Here is a 17,918-nt window from a genome sequence, read left to right as displayed (position 1 = left end):
CTTCCGCTTTAATCTTGCTGCAGGACGGTAAGCAGACTTCCTTTTTAGTGCTTATCCGTCTCGGTGCCCGAATTCGTAAATTTTAACGTCCAATTTATGATGCAAACTCAATCCTACTCACGGAAAGTTGCTCTTTTTTAATCCAAAATCTTCGGAAGAAGTCAGCGCTCTCCGCTGTTGGCGACGCGGCTTCGCTCCGCAGGCTGGGTGTGAGCGACTCTCAGCACCGCTCCCCGCACCCTCGGCTGATCTGTAGCCTTTAAAAAGGCTATTTCACGACGTCGGGAGGGGGGCAAAGGTGCCCGCCGAGTCTCCGGTTCACAGGCTACGCGCCTGTGACTTTTGAGGGTCCTTGCTCCGCCGTGAGCAACAAGACCCGAACCCGCGAAGCAGATCTCTCCCGGAGCTCCGGGAGAGATCCGCCATTCAGCGATTGCGCTAACCCGGAAGTCCCAAATTCAACTCTCTCTCATAACCCCCATTATTTACCCCAAATAATCTCTAGATAAAGTCTTTAAATTAGTGTGTTTCTACCCAGCAAACTAGAGCACCCTCCCAATTTAATATTCCCAAGCTCATAACCAACCCCAAAACATTTGGTATACTTAGGTAAATATCTGCATGGAATAGGTTCACCCTAGTAACACCTCTGGTAATTACAAGTGACAGACAGTATTGCAAGATGAAATTGTTCCCTTGCTTCACTGAACATCCTACTGCAACCTAACTTTCTACACTGTTGCAGCACACACATGAGCGACTAGGCTGCTAGGTGATTTTATTTTTCAAATAAACACACTTCATATTTGAACAGCTGAAGAAGTGCCCAGGTACATACATACACATATGCAGGAACAGGTTGAGCTATATTTAAGAATTCAGTTATTTTTTAAAAAATCATTCTTTCTCATTAAGGTTTCCATTAAATGCTATTACAGTGCTCTCAATATTTCTGTCTTTCTGGCACAGCTGAGTGTCCATTCAACTTTCAACAGATAAGTTTTACGCTAGGCTGGGTAACATGGAAAGGCTAAACATTGCAGTGGTACAGACCCTCCTAGCAGCCCAGACTATTGCATGAGCCATACCCCTCCACTTCTCCATTTGTGTTTTTCTTCATCAGCAGGAAACATTAGTAGAGGATGTAGGATAACTATGGAACTGACCTCTGTGTGAAATGTTGACAATCATCAATGCTGCCTTGAGGTATGACAGTGCTATGTAGACCAGGTGGTATATTCTGGTCAGTCAACCAAAACAGTATATTTCTGATGTTCCCGTTACTCTTATTTAGTAAATGAGACAAGACTTTAGTTACTGAAGTTTTTTTCTTCTTCTACTGGCATTAATTCAATTGATCATACATCAAATTTCATTTATTGCTTAATATGGAAATGCCCTCTCAAAAAGAACACAAGTCAGCATCTTCTCTATTATTCATACTGCTTTTGCCAAAATGCTCACTTTGTTATATTCATTTTGTTCTATCAATCAACGCGCATGGTTTTCAATTCGACGATTCCAAGATCCGGTCGCTAGAATTGCATCTAATTAAAAACAGCTCTTCTCTGTGAACGGATTTTGTTTTTGTCAACTTCCCAAAACCAGAGTAATCTGCACACTATATGAAACTCAGCACTTATTAAGCACAGCCTCCAACAAATCTGCATGAAAATTAAATTTCACTTTCATCAAGGAGAGAATAAACATATGGAAGGATGTATAATCTTATTTATCAAATATCATTTGTATAATTAAACACGAATAGCATAAAAGGTTGACTTAGGTCATCATTTGCATGAGTAAGTAATTTGTAGAATGTCAGGTACAATAGATGGAGTAGATGGATGTGTAAGTGTATAGGGTTAAATTAGGCTCAATAATAGTGAAACACACAGTGATCAATCAGAATGATAGATCTAAATGGCAATACAAGAGGACTGTCTGTGTGATTTTTAGTATTAAGAATTCCTTAGTAAGCTTTCACGTTGAGAAGTTCTATCTACACTAAAACATGCTCTTATGCAATCTCGTCAGTCCACTTTTTGGGGGAGTAGCTTTGCATTTCGTTTAAAGAAGAAAACCAGTATAGCCTTCTAGTCTTGTGAATGAACGGTTGAGAAATTTTGGCAATTTGAAAAGGAAAAGTTTGGGAGAGCAGGAATGTGATGTGGAAAATATAGATTCAACTGCAACTGGAGAATCTCATCTACAACAGTATTCGTTGCTCATGAAACCAAGAAAACAGCAGTTTGGGCCCTAGCTGTGTAATTCCACTACACTGATCTCTAAAAGCGAACTCCTAGTGTATGTTCTCAGGAGGCCATGTTGAAATTATTTGTATAATCTCAATCAGTTAATTAGATAAGCTGGATGGTACCCAAATGCTAAGGATGCCTTCATGTAGCTGCTTTCCTCCACTGGCAGTTGCACTAAGCAGGAGGTGCAAGCTAAGCAACATAGGAAGTTGCCTTATACCATGTCACACATTTGGGCTACTCAGATCTGTATTTTCTACACTGACCGGCAGTTACACTCCAGGATTTCAGACTAAAGGTCATCCCAGCCATGCCTGGAGACACCAGGGATGGAACCTGGGATCGTCTGCATGCAAGGCAGGTACTCTGCCGTTCTTCCCAACCACAGTGGAGCTTTCATATACTCAGCTTTTCCCACATGGAAATTGAAATTCCTTATTTCCACACACTTTCTCCACAGGTTCACAACTCCCCACTCATTTTGAACACATTATTGGAAGGCCTTCTCTGCTGCTGTATGTCAACGTAGTAAAGGAAAAACCTAAAGTATATTTATTTAAATAGGCCTGGTTTTCACTTACTAGCTCAAACACATCCAGATATTCAACTTCTGGGGGCTTGGAAAATGGAAAGATTGTCCAGTTTAGTCAACACTGTGTATGAGATTGCATGAAGACATGCCCCAGAGCTCCCCAAACGGCGAAATAAGGGCAGCAGTGTATCAGTGAACCAGTACAGTGGACGCGCGGGTTGCGAACGTGATCCGTGCGGGAGGCATGTTTGCAACCTGCAGTGTTCGCAACCCGCAGCGCTGCATCTGCACATGCGCAGATCGCGATTAGGCGCTTCTGTGTATGCGCAGGCAACGAAACCCAGAAGTAACCCGTTCTGGTATTTCCGGGTTTGGTGCGGTGCGTAACCCGAAAACGCACAACCTGAAGCATCTGTAACCTGAGGTATGACTGTACCAGAAATAAAGAATGTCACTACAAAAATGACGGAGTTGGAGAGTATGCTGTTTTGGCATTGCACCTGCATTGCCTGCATTAATTCTCCTTTGCAAACTGATGCATAAATTTGGCAAACTGAACTTAAGGTTGGAAGAATAAGACACCCAAATTTGTGCATCTATCCATAGGGGAAGCTAGCAGATGAGGAGAGGCTTTGGACCCTGTTTTGTGTATGTTAAGGTGAGGTCAATTATACCTTTTCAATTCTGTTATTGTAGCTTCTAGCAAATTTGCACAGTCACATAAGGAGCAATGCCACTATCATCCTTACAAAGCAGATGGATAAAGCAGATCTACTGAGACATGATCCCCTGTGCAGGGAAGAATGGATAAAACAGAAGAAACAAACAAAAACAAGGAGAAGCGTAAAGTTCATCAAGCACAGCCAACTTATTCTAAAGGAATATATGCTGCTTATGAAGAGAATTAAAACTTGAACTGCATGTGCACACCCAACATATGGGGGTGGAGCTGCAATCACTGAGCTGAGAGACATTTGCAGAGAAAATGGCACAAGCTGGATTTAAACTAAATTAAGGAGAATATGAGCTAAGTTGAATGCTATTTATTTTAGACAATGAAGGCCAGTGCTGTCATTAAGCTACCATACCAGTTAATAACCATACAAGTTAATAACAGCCATCCCTGGAAGTTTTAATACTGCATTCATGATGAATACCTATAATTCTCATATGAGAATCTTGAAATATCCTTCGAGTAATAGATTCAGGCCTAAGTCTTCTGGTCTATGGCAGGGGAAATGGGAACAGAAAGTACTTGCGCCTTGAATTCTTCAACTATATATTGCCTCCTTTATAATTTAATCTTACATCATGCTGCGCAGACCCCCAAATCCAAAGCGCTGCCAAAATTTCTATCATCATTAGAAGGTGCACAGGCTTAAGAAAGCCATAAGAGGGCTCCAGATTCATCTACACAAGCAGTAATTCAGATGTCTTCATCTTCATTTTCTTGGCCACGTGCCCAGACAGCACTTTGAAAAAAAGGGAAAGCTCAGTTGAATCCATCTACTTAGTGAACGAAAGAATTCTAGGCACAGCGAATGGAATCTTGTTTGGCAGCTGAAAAATGTGCCTTCACAGAGCCCTGCTCCTTCAGGCTGGTAATGGAACAGTCAGATGACCAAATCTAGAAGGGCAGCCAAGGTGGTATATCAAGTGGTTGTGCTACAGACCTCTGCGATAAGATATGGCAGAAGAATGGTCCCCAAACAGCCATTCCTCTAGTGACTGTCTACACAGCAATCTCTCCAAGTGACCCATTGGCTTTCCCGCAAAGACGGAGGGAAATGTTTTGTTATTGCAATAGAACTAATGTAAAACGGACCAACCTTTAAACATTTCAATTTAAATGTATGTGATTTCCCAGTTGCCTAATGGCTAAGACTTTGGGGCCCCTCAAGAAGATGCTGCGGAACGCCTTCCTTTTAACTTCCATGAAAGTATGTTAGGGACATCTTTGTGAATCATATGTTTAAACATGTACTTTTTCCTTGTTGCATTGTTGTTGTTTTATTGTTAGACAGCTCAAGCATGCAATTATTTATTTAAAACATGTATCTAATGTTGATAGGACGCTGCTGGCGCTGTGGGTTAAACCACAGAGCCTAGGATTTGCCGATCAGAAGGTCGGCGGTTCAAATCCCCGCGACGGGGTGAGCGCCCGTTGCTCGGTCCCTGCTCCTGCCAACATAGCAGTTTGAAAGCGCATCAAAGTACAAGTAGATAAATAGGTACCACTCCTGCGGGAAGGTAAACGGCGTTTCCGTGTGCTGCTCTGGTTGGCCAGAAGCGGCTTAGTCATGCTGGCCACATGACCCGGAAGCTGTACGCCGGCTCCCTCGGCCAATAAAGCGAGATGAGCACCGCAACCCCCAAGTCGGTCACGACTGGACCTAATGGTCAGGGGTCCCTTTACCTTTACCTTTATCTAATGTTGAAGCATTCACGTTTCTATGTGGTATACATAAAAACAAACCACAGAAAATGGGACAATAAAAAAAAAACATCATAAAATAGAACACTACCTTAAATTGCCTGCCAGAATAAGGAAATCTTAGTCGTGTACCTGAAGTTCAGCAAGGAAGGTAGGTGCTGTCTAATCTCAGTTGGGAGGGAGTTGCACAGGCTTGGGCCCTGAATGCATGGCTCCTAGTAACCACGGGGGACCATCAACAGATCGTAAGATGGGTCGTAAGATGGTGGCCTCCCCAGACCCAACATGCCATGTGGCAAAGGTTGCCCACCCAGAGCCCCAGGTGAGCAGTAATTATAAGACCCTTATTCCCCTCACAGAGCTATAATTTGCAGATTTGCTTGGGAAGAGGGATTGATTGTTAAACCATTCTGAGAGTTGTAGCTCTGGCAGGAGAATGAGGCAACTCCTAAGAACTCTCAACACTTTCAACAAACTACAGTTCCCAGGATTCTTTGGGGAAAGTCATGACTGTTACAAGTGGTATAATATTTATCTAAATGTATGGTGCAGATGTAGCCTTGGTCTGCTGGATAATGAAATCCGGTGAGTCAACTCTGGGATATATAGGTCTTCATATGTAAAGTCTTTTTTTAGAAACAGCAGCAACACTTCTGCTTCCAGAACTTGTTCTTTTCATGATGGAGAGGCAGAACAAAGTATTTAAGTCTGACATAAAAAAGGTTATCAAAGTTTCAGCCAAACCTTGTTCCTTTTAATATTCTAATGCATCAGTAACGAAGATGAGATGCAAACATGTTTAACTCCAAAAGGCAGACAATTTAATAATTTGTTTCCTATGGGTACATAATGAGATAGTTAAAACATTCCCAGGAGAGAGATAAGCAGATATTAAAAGGTCTTTCCAATACCTGTAATGGCTAAGGGCAACAGCTAATTCAATAGATTCGATCAAAATCACTACTTCTTTCAGTGCTGCTGATTTATTACTTTGGCTGTAGTTAGTCATCACTCATTTTAGTTTGCTTTTCAGTGCTCATAAATTATGCCTTATAAATAAAAAGATACAATCAAGGAAATCATATCAATTCATCTACAGCCCTGGGGTGTATTTTCCCATGGCACTCACACTAATGTCTTTTTAAAAGATAGGCTTGTCATGGCGTTTGAATATGTCAGAATCACAATCTACCTAAGGAGGTCTTGGGAGAGCAGAGCCATAACAGGCTCATAACTAATGTGGAGGGGCCAATAAATCAGATACCTTTGTTTGGTTTAATGAATAAACATAGATTCATAAACAGCCTCCTTGTTCATAGAGGTTTGCAAAGGTGGATAAACTCTGGTCTGCAAAAACGACTCTTGCATTTGCGTGATGGCAATACGATTTCTGGATAGCTTGAGCTTAGTTTACAGAAGTTTTTGATGTTTGTATTATGGTTTTAGTAATTTTGTAAGCTGCCCAGAGTGGCTTGGGAAACCCAGTCAGATGGGTGGGGGGTATAACTAATAAAATTATTGATGTATTTTATCATCATCATCATCATCATCATCATCATCTCATCTGCCAGCAAAGCAAGAGAGCACACTATCATACTATCTATATTATACTGTATGTTCAGGGCTTTTTTTCCAGCCAGAACTCTCCAGAACCAGTTCTGGTACCTCTCAGGTTGGCACCATTGCCATTATAAGAGAACAAGGGAGGTGTTCATGGTGAGTTCCAGCATCTCTTTTTCTAGTAAAATAGCACTGTATATGATAATCATATTAAATAGTTAATAATGCAGTATAACAATATTATAGCAAGGTGGACAACTATATGATTGCTATTATTTATAAATTATTTAGTTTCATTTATTTGTACCTTGCTTTCCCATCCCTATAAAGACAAACTAAAACTTCAGGCTTTTGCTTTTTCAACCCCTGGCTTATGATGGCCACTAAAAGAAGCTAATTCTTTAGAAAGACCAAATAAATTTATGGTTTATATGGATCTGGTAGTGGATAACAGCCAAATATGTACCACTCCCCATTTTGAGATACAGTTTATCTCTGATCAGCAACATGATATTAATATCATGCTCTGCTTGTAAACCTCCCTGAAGAGAAGGCCTCTGTATGTAGTTAAAATGCTGAGTTTCGACAAGCTGTTGGTTGGAAATTTTAGAAAGTCAATAGCGCACAAACACAGTGTTTCCCAAACTTCTTGTAGACCAGAGACACTTTATTTTCAGAGAATGACAGGGTATAAATCATCTAGCTTCAGTGTGGCCCACTGCCAGTCCTTTTTTTCTAAAAAAAAATGTTTAGAAGTATGCTCATTTTCCTACTCATATTGAAATACTGCCCCTCAATGAGATTCACAAAATGTTTAGGGGTATGTGTACCCTTGCGTCCCCCCAGAAAAAAAGCACTGCCCACTGCTATGTTTCTTCCTGAGCCAATGTTCTGAACATGTCTCCTAATTGGAGGAAGCAAGTCCATAATTGTCAGTCTTGCAGAGGTTCAGCCTCCTCTGAGGATGGGAATTCTGCTTGCTTTCTAGACTAGGCAACTGAATAGTCTAAAGGACACCTGATGCATACTCATAGCAGGATAATCCAAATCCAATAGAGTCTGAGCAGAGGGACATGAAGGCAGAACAGGAAATCATTCAGAGATACAAGGCAGCATCCTCTGCAGCCAGTTGGAAAATTAGTGTGCTCTGGCTTGGGGATTATTGCTCTTCCAGATCAACGACTCTCCAGAGGTGTTTCCCATCACCTAATGCCTGATCCAAACTGGAGCAGCCAGGATTGAACCTGGGACCTTCTGTAATGCTCTGACTTGAGTCACAGGCCCTCCCAATATTGTCCTAAATACATGGACTTTTGCTAAAGGTTCAGAGAAAGAAAAGGAAGATTCCCCCCCCCCTTACCTCAGTTGTGCTGTTAATGTCAAACCCATTAAGCTGGACCTTGATGACTGACAGCATTTTTTAAAGTGTTGCAAAGGGCCTGGCTCTAGTGCCTTAATTTTAGCTTCATTCAGCTGGAGGAAATTTAGTTGCATTTAAAATTTTATGGCCAGCAAACAAGCCTCCGAGAGAGAGGCAGCAGAATCAATATCGTGCTTAAGTGAAATATAAATCTGGGTTTCATCAGCATAATAGCAAAAGCCAATCCCTATACTTATGAATAAGGTGTCTCACAGGCAACATATAAATTGTCAACAATGGTGGGACTAAGAATAGATCCCTGAGGGATGCCACAAATGACAGTAATGGCAGAGGAACACACACACACACATGCGCACACAAGACTGCTAAAGATATGAAATTTGAACACAACTAGATCCAAGGACTGTCAGACTTACTCAGTTTCAGCATGGACCTTAATAAATAATTAATTAATAAAATCCAGGTGGAGAAACACTCATGGCAAATCTGATCAGACATGGCTTTGAACTCATTTGAAGGCTTATTCAGGGATGGATATGGCTCAAAGGTCGCAACTACTTTTCTCAGACCACTGTGTCCACACAATCTGATCTAGCTGAACTTCTCTAAGCAGTTAAATAGCTTTTATATTTTTGGAAGGGTTAGAACTTTCAGTAGCCCACTGCATTAGTTTTGCCAGGTTTTTGCACATAAAGTTGTTCATATCTATTTCATGTTCACACCACCATTTCCCCAATATTAATATTAGAGTTATCCAAGTTCTTCTCCAGTCAGATTTTATTTGATTAATCCCATTTCTTGGTATGTGAGGCAGAAGACTTGTTTCAATTCACCCTACAACTTGTTCACTCAACCCACCATGACTCATGCTGAATTGCCAAGAGAAAAATACTTCCTCCTTAGGAGAAGCCAGTGCTTCAACTAGTTTGAAAAAACCACAAGTGAGCCTACTGCCTTAAAAAGGACCACATGATTGGAGAGCTATAGCCTGGGTTTCCAACCTTCCATTTTTGGTTAAGGTCTTCTAGCAAGTTGTGGCTGAGCATCTCTAGGTAGTGTTGCTTGATACATATTAACGAGGCATTTTTCAATTTTGCTTCTAGCCAGAATGTGGGTTTTATCAGTCAACTTGGTTGATGACCCTTCTTGGAAAAGACAGGGGAAATGTCATTTGTTTATTTTCCTGGACCTCCTGGCAGCTTTTAATACGTTCAGGCATGGTGTCCTTCTACATCAATTCATGGAGTATTTATTTGCAGTGGCTTCACTCCTTTGTTGCCCAAAGATTCTAGAAGGTAGAAGTGGGATACTATTGTAATTCCCTGAAGAAGCTTGCATCTGATATTCAAGGTATCTAGTCCCCTTCCTTTGTTTTTTAACTTCTGCATGAGACCACTGATAGAGGTCATCCAGAGTTTTAGAGTGGGTGACATCAGCATAAGCTCTGTTTCATCTTTCCATCTGAACCAGACATGACAGTTTTGTCCTTGAATGAGTCATGCACTGCATGAGGCTGAATAACTGAAAAATTAATCTGCAGAAGGCACAGTTCCCTGTGGTGGGTGGTCCTAAAGCTGGAGAATTGCCCATCATAGGTAGGGTCACACTCTCCCTAAAAGAGTAGCGTGTTAGGCTGGGAACAACCTGAATTCTCATATAGAGGCTATGCTAAGAAATGTGTTCTGTTAACCTTGGCTGATACAACAGGTACATCACTCTCTGTAAAACAGAGCCCTTGCTATGGTTGGACATGCCTTGGAAAACTCTGTCTGGAGTCTGGACTATTGTAATGTGGTGTATGAGGAGTATGCCTATGGAGACAGTTTGGAAACTTGAGTTGATCTAGAATGCGCCAGTCAGTGTAGTGATGAATAAAGGCTGCCAGAGTGCATATCAAATACTGCAGGAACTCTGTTGATTACCAATTTCTTTCCATCCTGATTTCAAGGGAATACGTCTTACTGTTAATGTCCTGTATACCTGGGCCCAGAATACCTTAGAGAGCTCCTGCTGTCCACTGAACACTGTCCACCTAGAACCCTTTCCCTTGTATATTGCAAGTTATTTAGGATCCATGGGGTTGTAGTCAACTAAGTCCTACTCAGAATGAACATAAATTGTTGTTGTTGTTTAGTTGTGTCCAACTCTTCGTGACCCCATGGACCAGAGCACACCAGGCACTCCTGTCTTCCACTGCCTCCCACAGTTTGGTCAAACTCATGCTGGTAGCTTCGAGAACACTGTCCAACCATCTCATCCTCTGTCGTCCCCTTCTTCTTGTGCCCTCAATCTTTCCCAACATCAGGGTCTTTTCCGGGGAGTCTTCTCTTCTCATGAGGTGGCCAAAGTATTGGAGCCTCAGCTTCATGATCTGTCCTTCCAGTGAGCACTCAGGGCTGATTTCCTTCAGAATGGATAGGTTTGATCTTCTTGCAGTCCATAAATTAGTCTTGTCCATTAACTTCAGTGTCTACTCTGAGTGGGACCAGCACGGCATACCATGCATCATTTTGCATAATTAAAATAGTGGGGTGGGGGAAACATTTCCTGTAATGCTTTTGCCTGTATGCACCATGTAGTGGAAAGAAGGAAACAGGATTATATTTAGACCCATAGAAACCCTGTTGTGAATAGATTATATGCATTCCACACATGAAATAATGTACTCTAGAAGAATGAAATAATGGCCATCGACGGACTTCAGTTCATTGTTTTAAATAACCAATAAGATCATGTTTAAATCCATTTACTTAATTAACTTTTGTCTTTATGAAAGGTGATGTCATATTAAATCTGCTGGATGTTAAGGTGCCACAGGATTCTTCACTTGTTTGGATTTTGTGATAATCCTATCCTGTAGAACAGGTATTGTCAACCTTTTAAGACCCAGTACTCACTTTAGACACAAACATGCATTTGAGGACCAATTTATCAACCTTTTGGCATATATTTGCATGATAGTAGACCTCCTTTTGTGACCCACCTTGGATCAGGCTGTGACCCACCAGTGGGTCTCCACCCACTAGTTGAAGACCAGTGCTGTAGAAGGCACATGGTAGCTCTAATACGTTTTAGAAAATAGAGGAAACATGAATTTCCAGTGCCTCTTCTTTTCCCCTTAGTCTCAGACACGAGACATCTACTCATTTAAGATGCTCACACTGCTTCCATAACACACTGAGCACCTGATTTAAAGGCGCTTACCTCAACCATAATGTACCGGATAGTTTTTTGAAAAGATTTAATAATTTTGTCCACAAAGAGCCCAATTACAAGAAAAAAGTATCCCCTCAGGTACATTAACTGGGAAGAGAGGGATGTGGGTAGGGGAAGAGGGGAGGATAAAAAAGATACCAGTCTCTAAAATAAAGCGATCTATTTTGGAAAGAATCCTAGCAGTTACCTCATTGCCATTAAGTTCATTGAAGTTTAAGGAAAATTACATCATTAGAAAGAGTAGGAAATCAAGTAACCCAAGAGCCATCGTCAGCGATGAAAGATGGGCTCCCCCAAGATGCCAGACGTTTTGGCATACACTTGCCAAATGGAGGTCACACACTTCTCAACAGCAGCAATACAGATTCAGTCTGATCACCCAAGAACATTCAGTGGCAAACAGAGAAGACATCCAAAGTTCATTAGGCTTTATGTTCTCTTCAGAAAAGAAGACATATGGGAATAATGACTGAAGCGAGAGAGTTAATATAACCTTTCCTTTAAAGTTCATGACATGGCTAAGAGGCCTCTGGATTTACTATTATGCACATACAATACAAAAGCTATCTCCATCTAGAAATAGCTCTATATGGAGCCAAGCCAGGCCATACACATCAAGAACAGAATGCCCAGCTCACACCTACACTCACACACCCTTCCAGTCCTGATCAGACTGGCAGCTTAAACCTCATCAACAAGGCAGCATCCTCTATTGCAGGCTGTAGTTCAGGGGCAGGACATTTGCTCTGCATGCATAAAATCCCAGGTTCAATCCCCAGCACCTCCAGGTAGGATTGGGAAAGACTGCAGACTGAGAGAGCAGCAGCCACCCAGAGGAAACAGTACTTCCCTTTGAGGGAAGGAGCTGCAACTGAATGATTACTGTAACATGCTCTATGTGGGGCTGCCCTTGTATCTGGTCTGGAAGCTTCAACTAGCGTAGAATGCAGCAGCCAGCCAGATGACTATGCCAGGTTCAACATACTTCTGTTAATTCGCAAAGTCCTAAGCAAAGCAGGCTCAAAGTATCTTAAGAACCACCTGATTCCCCATGCTCCACTTTGATCACTGAGATCCTCTGGTGGGGCACTTCCGGTGGCTCCTCACACCCCCTGAGATTCAGTTAGCCTTCACTAGGGGCCAAGTCTTCAGTGTGGCAGGCTCTGCCTGTTGAACTCCCTACCAACAGTGGTTCAAGCAGGATGCATCCCTTCCTTCTCTCACACATCTTTTGAAACTATATTGTTTTGACAGGCCTTTGCAATATGAATGGTATTTTTTTATGGATGCTTCTTGCTGGTTTTATTTTTAGATGCTGTATGCTACCTGGATAGATTTTTATGAAAGCATGGAGTATAAATATGCAAACAAACAAAAGTGCTGAGAGCATTCACAAACATTTCACACCATGCCTCTGAAAATATGTAAGTTTCTGTGCATTACAAAAAATGCATATGTGTAAAAATGGGAATGCCAAAAAACAGGGAGGGACATTGACTGTATTTAATTCTTGAAGCCCTTTTTGTCCATGTGAACTATATGGAATTATCGTAACACCTTTTCTGAGTATATAATCTTTTACAGTGTATTAACAATTTAGCAATAAAAATTCTTTCCTAAGATGTTCATAGGAATCATAGGATTAGGTCTTCATTCTATATGTGACATACCTGATATTCATATTCAGTAAAAGGCAGAAGTGTGGCATCTTTGAAGAATGTGGATGAACCATTATAAACAAGGACCAGGTCTAGATTTAGTTGCTCAAGTGTTACTTGTCTTCTGTAAAGCTCGTAATATAAGATCTTCCCATTTGGTTGCTTTGGACCTGTCCACACAATGGAAAGAACAGACTGGATTCCACCATGACTTGACTGCACATCTATGAGTGGGGCTGGCTGGATTTCAGGAGGTGCTTCAAGGGTCTGTAGAGAAGCCCATTCACTGGAAGTGCAGCCCAGGAGTGTGCAAGCTTGCACTTGGACTTCATACCTTTAGAAAAACACATCAGAAGGAAGTTAAGTAGAAGGAGGGCTATAAACGTATCTATTGCACATACGTGTAGATTACAGTAAAGATGTTCCAAAAGAGAGGTGTGCACAGCAGTGTTGTGTTTTAAAATAAATGCAAACAATAATACTTTTGGTGGCTCCCAACAAAATATTAAGAACACAATAAAACATCAACCATTTAAAACTTCCCTGTACAGGGCTGCCTTCAGGTGTCTTCTAAAAGTCATATAGTCGTACCTTGGTTGTCAAACGGAATCCATTCCGGAGGTCCGTTTGACTTCTGAAAACGTTTGACAACCAAGGCATGGCTTCTGATTGGCTGCAGGAGCTTCCTGCACTCAATTGGAAGCCGCAGAAGCCACGTTGAATGTTCGGGTTCCAAAGAACATTTGCAACCGGAACACTCACTTCCGGGTTTGTGGCATTTGGGAGCCAAAACGTTCGACTCGCAAGGTGTTTGGGATCGAAGGTACGGCTATAGTTATTTATCTGTTTGACATCTGATGGGAGGGCGTTTCACTGGGTGGGATGTTTCTTTTCCCTCCACTTTTTGCACTGTGGTGCAAGTAGTAGTAGTAGTAATATACCCCACCCATCCGGCTGGGTAGCAAGCATAATGGCCTCACATGCATGAAGGTCCAGAACCTTCAATGCATGTGTTGATCTCTTGCATAAGCACTCCCCTCCCCCCATTAAGCTCAGTGCAAAGCAAGAGTTGCAAACACGCACACCCCTTCATCTCCTTTGCTGAAATGGATGGAAACATTCCTGCATGTGTGTGCACTGCGATCCCCATGTCTGCAACAAATCAGCATGATTTATATATTAGGAACACAGTACTTTGAATGAGATAATGACTATGCTTTGCCTGAACTAGAAAGAAGTTGCATTTGAATGTTAAAAGTTCCTTATATCTACTGTAAGACAAACTGTAGGTTCCTTGTTCAGTCAACCAATTAGGTGGCTTATAATTTCAAAATATATGATGAAACAGAAAGCTTAACTCAGGCCACTCAAAGTTAGCTGAAACAAACAAGTCTTACCACATTTCTAAAAAATATAATCATGCTGCTACATTTGTATCATAAGCTCCGCTAAAGAAAAAGGATCAGGCTTTGTGATCTGAACTCGCATTCCAGCCAGTTTGCATTAAATTCACAAAATTAATTGTTAGCCTACCACAATCTGGTGGCCTCCAGAGATTTTGGACTGCCAGCCAGCTGAGAAAAGCTGGGCCATGGACTATGGTTTGTTCCCATGACTATCCGTGACTCAGACAGAACTTTCTCTGCCCATGCTCTTATTTATAAAATAATGATGGGAGATCAATGAGACTTCTACTGCACAAATGTATGCATTACTTCTCCACTTAGCTAGCAAGTGAAAACATGTTAAAATAATTGGTTGAAAACCTTGCACGTGCATCTAGCCACTTCCTATAAGTTTCCACTGAAAATAATGGGACAACCCTTTCTGGGAGGAAAAGAAATGAGCACTCTTGTCCTGCAATTCCGAGATTGCTATGCATCAAAGGGCAGGGAATGTGATGCACATGTGTGCTTAGGCCTATACACATGCTTAGAGTTGAACAGGAAAAAAAGTAGGAGAGTTTTCTGAAGCTATTGATAAAAGGTCCTCTTCTAATTGAGCAGCTAGTGGCATATTAAAGATCCCATTGACAAGGGCTGGCTATAAGAAAAAGAAAATTGATTGATTCAGTAAGCTCTGCTGAATGGAGAGTTGACAGTTTTTACAATGGATAATCTACTATACGTTCAGCTCAAAGCTGCCACAGCCACCCTCCATTCAGTACTAAGGACCAGTCTGAAGAGATCTCATAAACTCAGTTGGTAAAGACTCATAATCTCAGGTTTGAGCCCCACGTTGGGCAAAAAGATTCCTGCATTGCTAGATGACTCCTGCAGTCCCATCCAACTCTACAAATATATGATTCTATGATTAATGCCTTGAGACATTGTTCATAATGTATTAGCAGGAATATTTTGGCAAACTCCACTAGCCTAGCATCATATTCTGAAGGCACAGCTCTGTTAGGCAGCATAGCTGGTGGCTTCTAGGGGCCGAAGCACTTTTGGGCCCCCTCAATGTTCAGCACCGCCCCCTGGCTCCTCATGACATTGCGTGCATGACGCCATGATGTTGTGTAGGGCTCCCTCAATCATGCAAAGAAGCTGGTGCCTCTGTTAGGGAGAAATATGGGGTCCTTCCTGCTAAGTCTGTTTTTACATGCTGTTTGGTCTTCTGCATCTTGAGGATACCAACCTCCCAATTCCCCCCCTAACTGGTAGAACAAACTGGTTACAGGGAGCCAAAATTCACCAGTCATCTAGGGCTGCATTGGCATAAGAACATTTTGTTCTACTTTTTTCATGTGTCACACTATGATCAGAATAACAGACAATATTCACACACTGAAGTACGTGTTCACAAGTTACCTGTGATAGGGTTTTAATGCTGCGAAAGTGTAGTACCGCCTCCCAAAGGAAACATGTGTTGACTCCAGATGAACAGCTTTCTTCTCCGATTCAATAGGGTCCCGCAGCGTGATTGTATAGCTGACTATATCCCCATTGACTTTTGCTGGTGGGTCCCAAGTAACCAAAATTGTCTCCGAGGACCATGCCTGCAGTCGAGGAGGTGACATTCCAGATGGGGCAGAGGGGTTAGTTCTGCTTGTGGCTACAGCACTGGTGACGCTTCCTTGGCTGTTGTTTGCAGTAACAGCGTAGCTGTATTCTTTTCCTGGAGTCAGCATAAAGTCATGATAACGAGTATCCAGCCCCAAATAAACCAGAAACCCGTCTCTCCTTAGCTCATAACTTTGGATTTTGCCATTTGGATTTGCAGGAGCCTTCCACGTGATTTCTATCGATTCTGAACCTGTCACTAGCAAGCTGGGGGCATCTATATTAAGTGGTGCAGCCTCCATCGTCCAAACAGATTGGGGTGCACTAGCTGCACATCCTCCATTGGTACAACCAACTAGCATGATGTCATACCTGGTATAAGGCTGTAGATTCAACACTTTTCTGAACAAACTTTTTCCAACATAGAGCTCTTCACCATTTAATTTTAAAATGTACTTTGTGATTTCTCCATTTTGGATCTGGGGTGGTAGCCACGATATGTTCATTTGGGTGGAACCAAGATCTTCTACGGTGGGAGGGTTCACGAATGCTGGAGCTGCCTCGAGTGTCCGAATACTGGCATGGTTGCTGGTGGAGCAGCCTCCCATAGTACAAGCAGTTACTGCATAGCTGTATTCTGTATATGGCAGTAACTCTTCATCAGTATAGTTGAAAGTAGCAGCATCAAAGCTAAAAGGATATGGAACGTTATTTCTGTGGAGCCTATAAGACTGCAAAATGCCATTGGGCTCTTCTGGGGAGGACCACAAGATCCAAATTTTGTTTGGACTTTTGGGGATATATCTCAAGACAGGGGCAGCCAAGCCCACTGGGGCAGCTTGACTGGTCTCTGCAGCAGACCATGAACTGTCAACGTAACCGGCTGAATTCCAGGCACGTATCTTATATTCATACCTAGTCCATGGCTGCAAATGTTGAGCACTGTATACAAATGTCGTGCTCCCAGTGTTATATTCGGTGAAAACATTTTCCTCTTCTTCTGTTGTTGCATTGTTCCCCGAAGCATTTCCTTTGCTGCGTCTCTGAATAACTTCATAGCGCATTATTTTTCCATTTGAATTAATTGGCGGAGACCAGCTCAGTCCAATGCCGGTCGCGTTCACCGACTGGATTACAGGGGCCAGCTGAGATTCAGGAGGAGCTTCGTCCGTCCAGATTGGCTGGGGTGAAGAGCGGCTGCAGCCAGCTGCAGTGCAAGCTTCAAGGACTAGGATGTAGAGAGTGAAAGGCTCCAGGCGCCTGAAGAGAAACTGACGAGACAAACCACTGTATTCCAGGTTATCATCGTTGAAAATATTGTAGGTCTGGAAGAAAAATAACATATATCAACAAAAGCTATACGTTACAGACAAGACATTCACAGCCGAATCCTGCAACTCAGGCCTGCACTGCTTCCAGCTTAATAAGCCAAATGCAGCCTGCCAGATATGTATGACTCCCATCATAGACGCCATAAACAGCCTGTCAAGTACTCTGCAAGCCACAATAAATGTTTGGTGTGCGCCCATAAAACCTGGAACATCTACCTTCAACCCTTCCCTCCTCCGAAAGAACAACATTATTTTCTGCAAGAGATGTTGGAAGGAAAAGCCATATTAAGGTGATCATTCTGTCAGGGTATGCATTTCGGCTAAAACAGTGAAATGTGGGAGCAGACTAGTTACACACACCCACACTCTGGCAGAAGGGTGTCTGCCCCCTTTACCTCTTATTTTAGGTTCTCAAAAGGCTGGTTTTAAAAAATAAAATCTGGGATTATGGTTCATCTGACAGAAGGGGAATAACCTTAACCTCCCTGTGGACATCAATGCCTGTGTTGTTGTGATGAGGAACGGTGTGGGGGGGGGAGGAAACTC

The 17,918-nt window shown here is 42.2% G+C and overlaps 1 protein-coding gene across 7 annotated transcripts in view; it reads right to left on the bottom strand.

Annotated features, from left to right (window-relative positions):
- USH2A (usherin) overlaps nucleotides 1–17,918 on the bottom strand; it is a 432,455-nt gene that overhangs the window by 23,447 nt on the left and 391,090 nt on the right. For all 7 annotated transcript variants that reach the window (XR_014545784.1, XM_083604668.1, XM_083604669.1 and 4 more), the window contains 2 exons: nucleotides 15,850–17,366; nucleotides 13,052–13,373 (listed from right to left, as the gene is read on the bottom strand). Coding sequence is in view for 6 of the 7 variants with exons in the window: in XM_083604668.1 (XP_083460794.1) it covers nucleotides 13,052–13,373; nucleotides 15,850–17,366 (1,839 nt within the window). In the remaining variant the exon portion in view is untranslated. The remainder of the gene's footprint in view (nucleotides 1–13,051; nucleotides 13,374–15,849; nucleotides 17,367–17,918) is intronic.

The sequence above is a fragment of the Podarcis filfolensis genome (assembly GCF_964270895.1).
Source record: "Podarcis filfolensis genome assembly, chromosome: 3".
In the NCBI taxonomy this organism is placed as follows: domain Eukaryota; kingdom Metazoa; phylum Chordata; class Lepidosauria; order Squamata; family Lacertidae; genus Podarcis; species Podarcis filfolensis.
The sequence above is the reverse complement of the archived record's forward strand: the minus strand, read 5'-3'. Positions and strand labels throughout refer to the sequence as shown.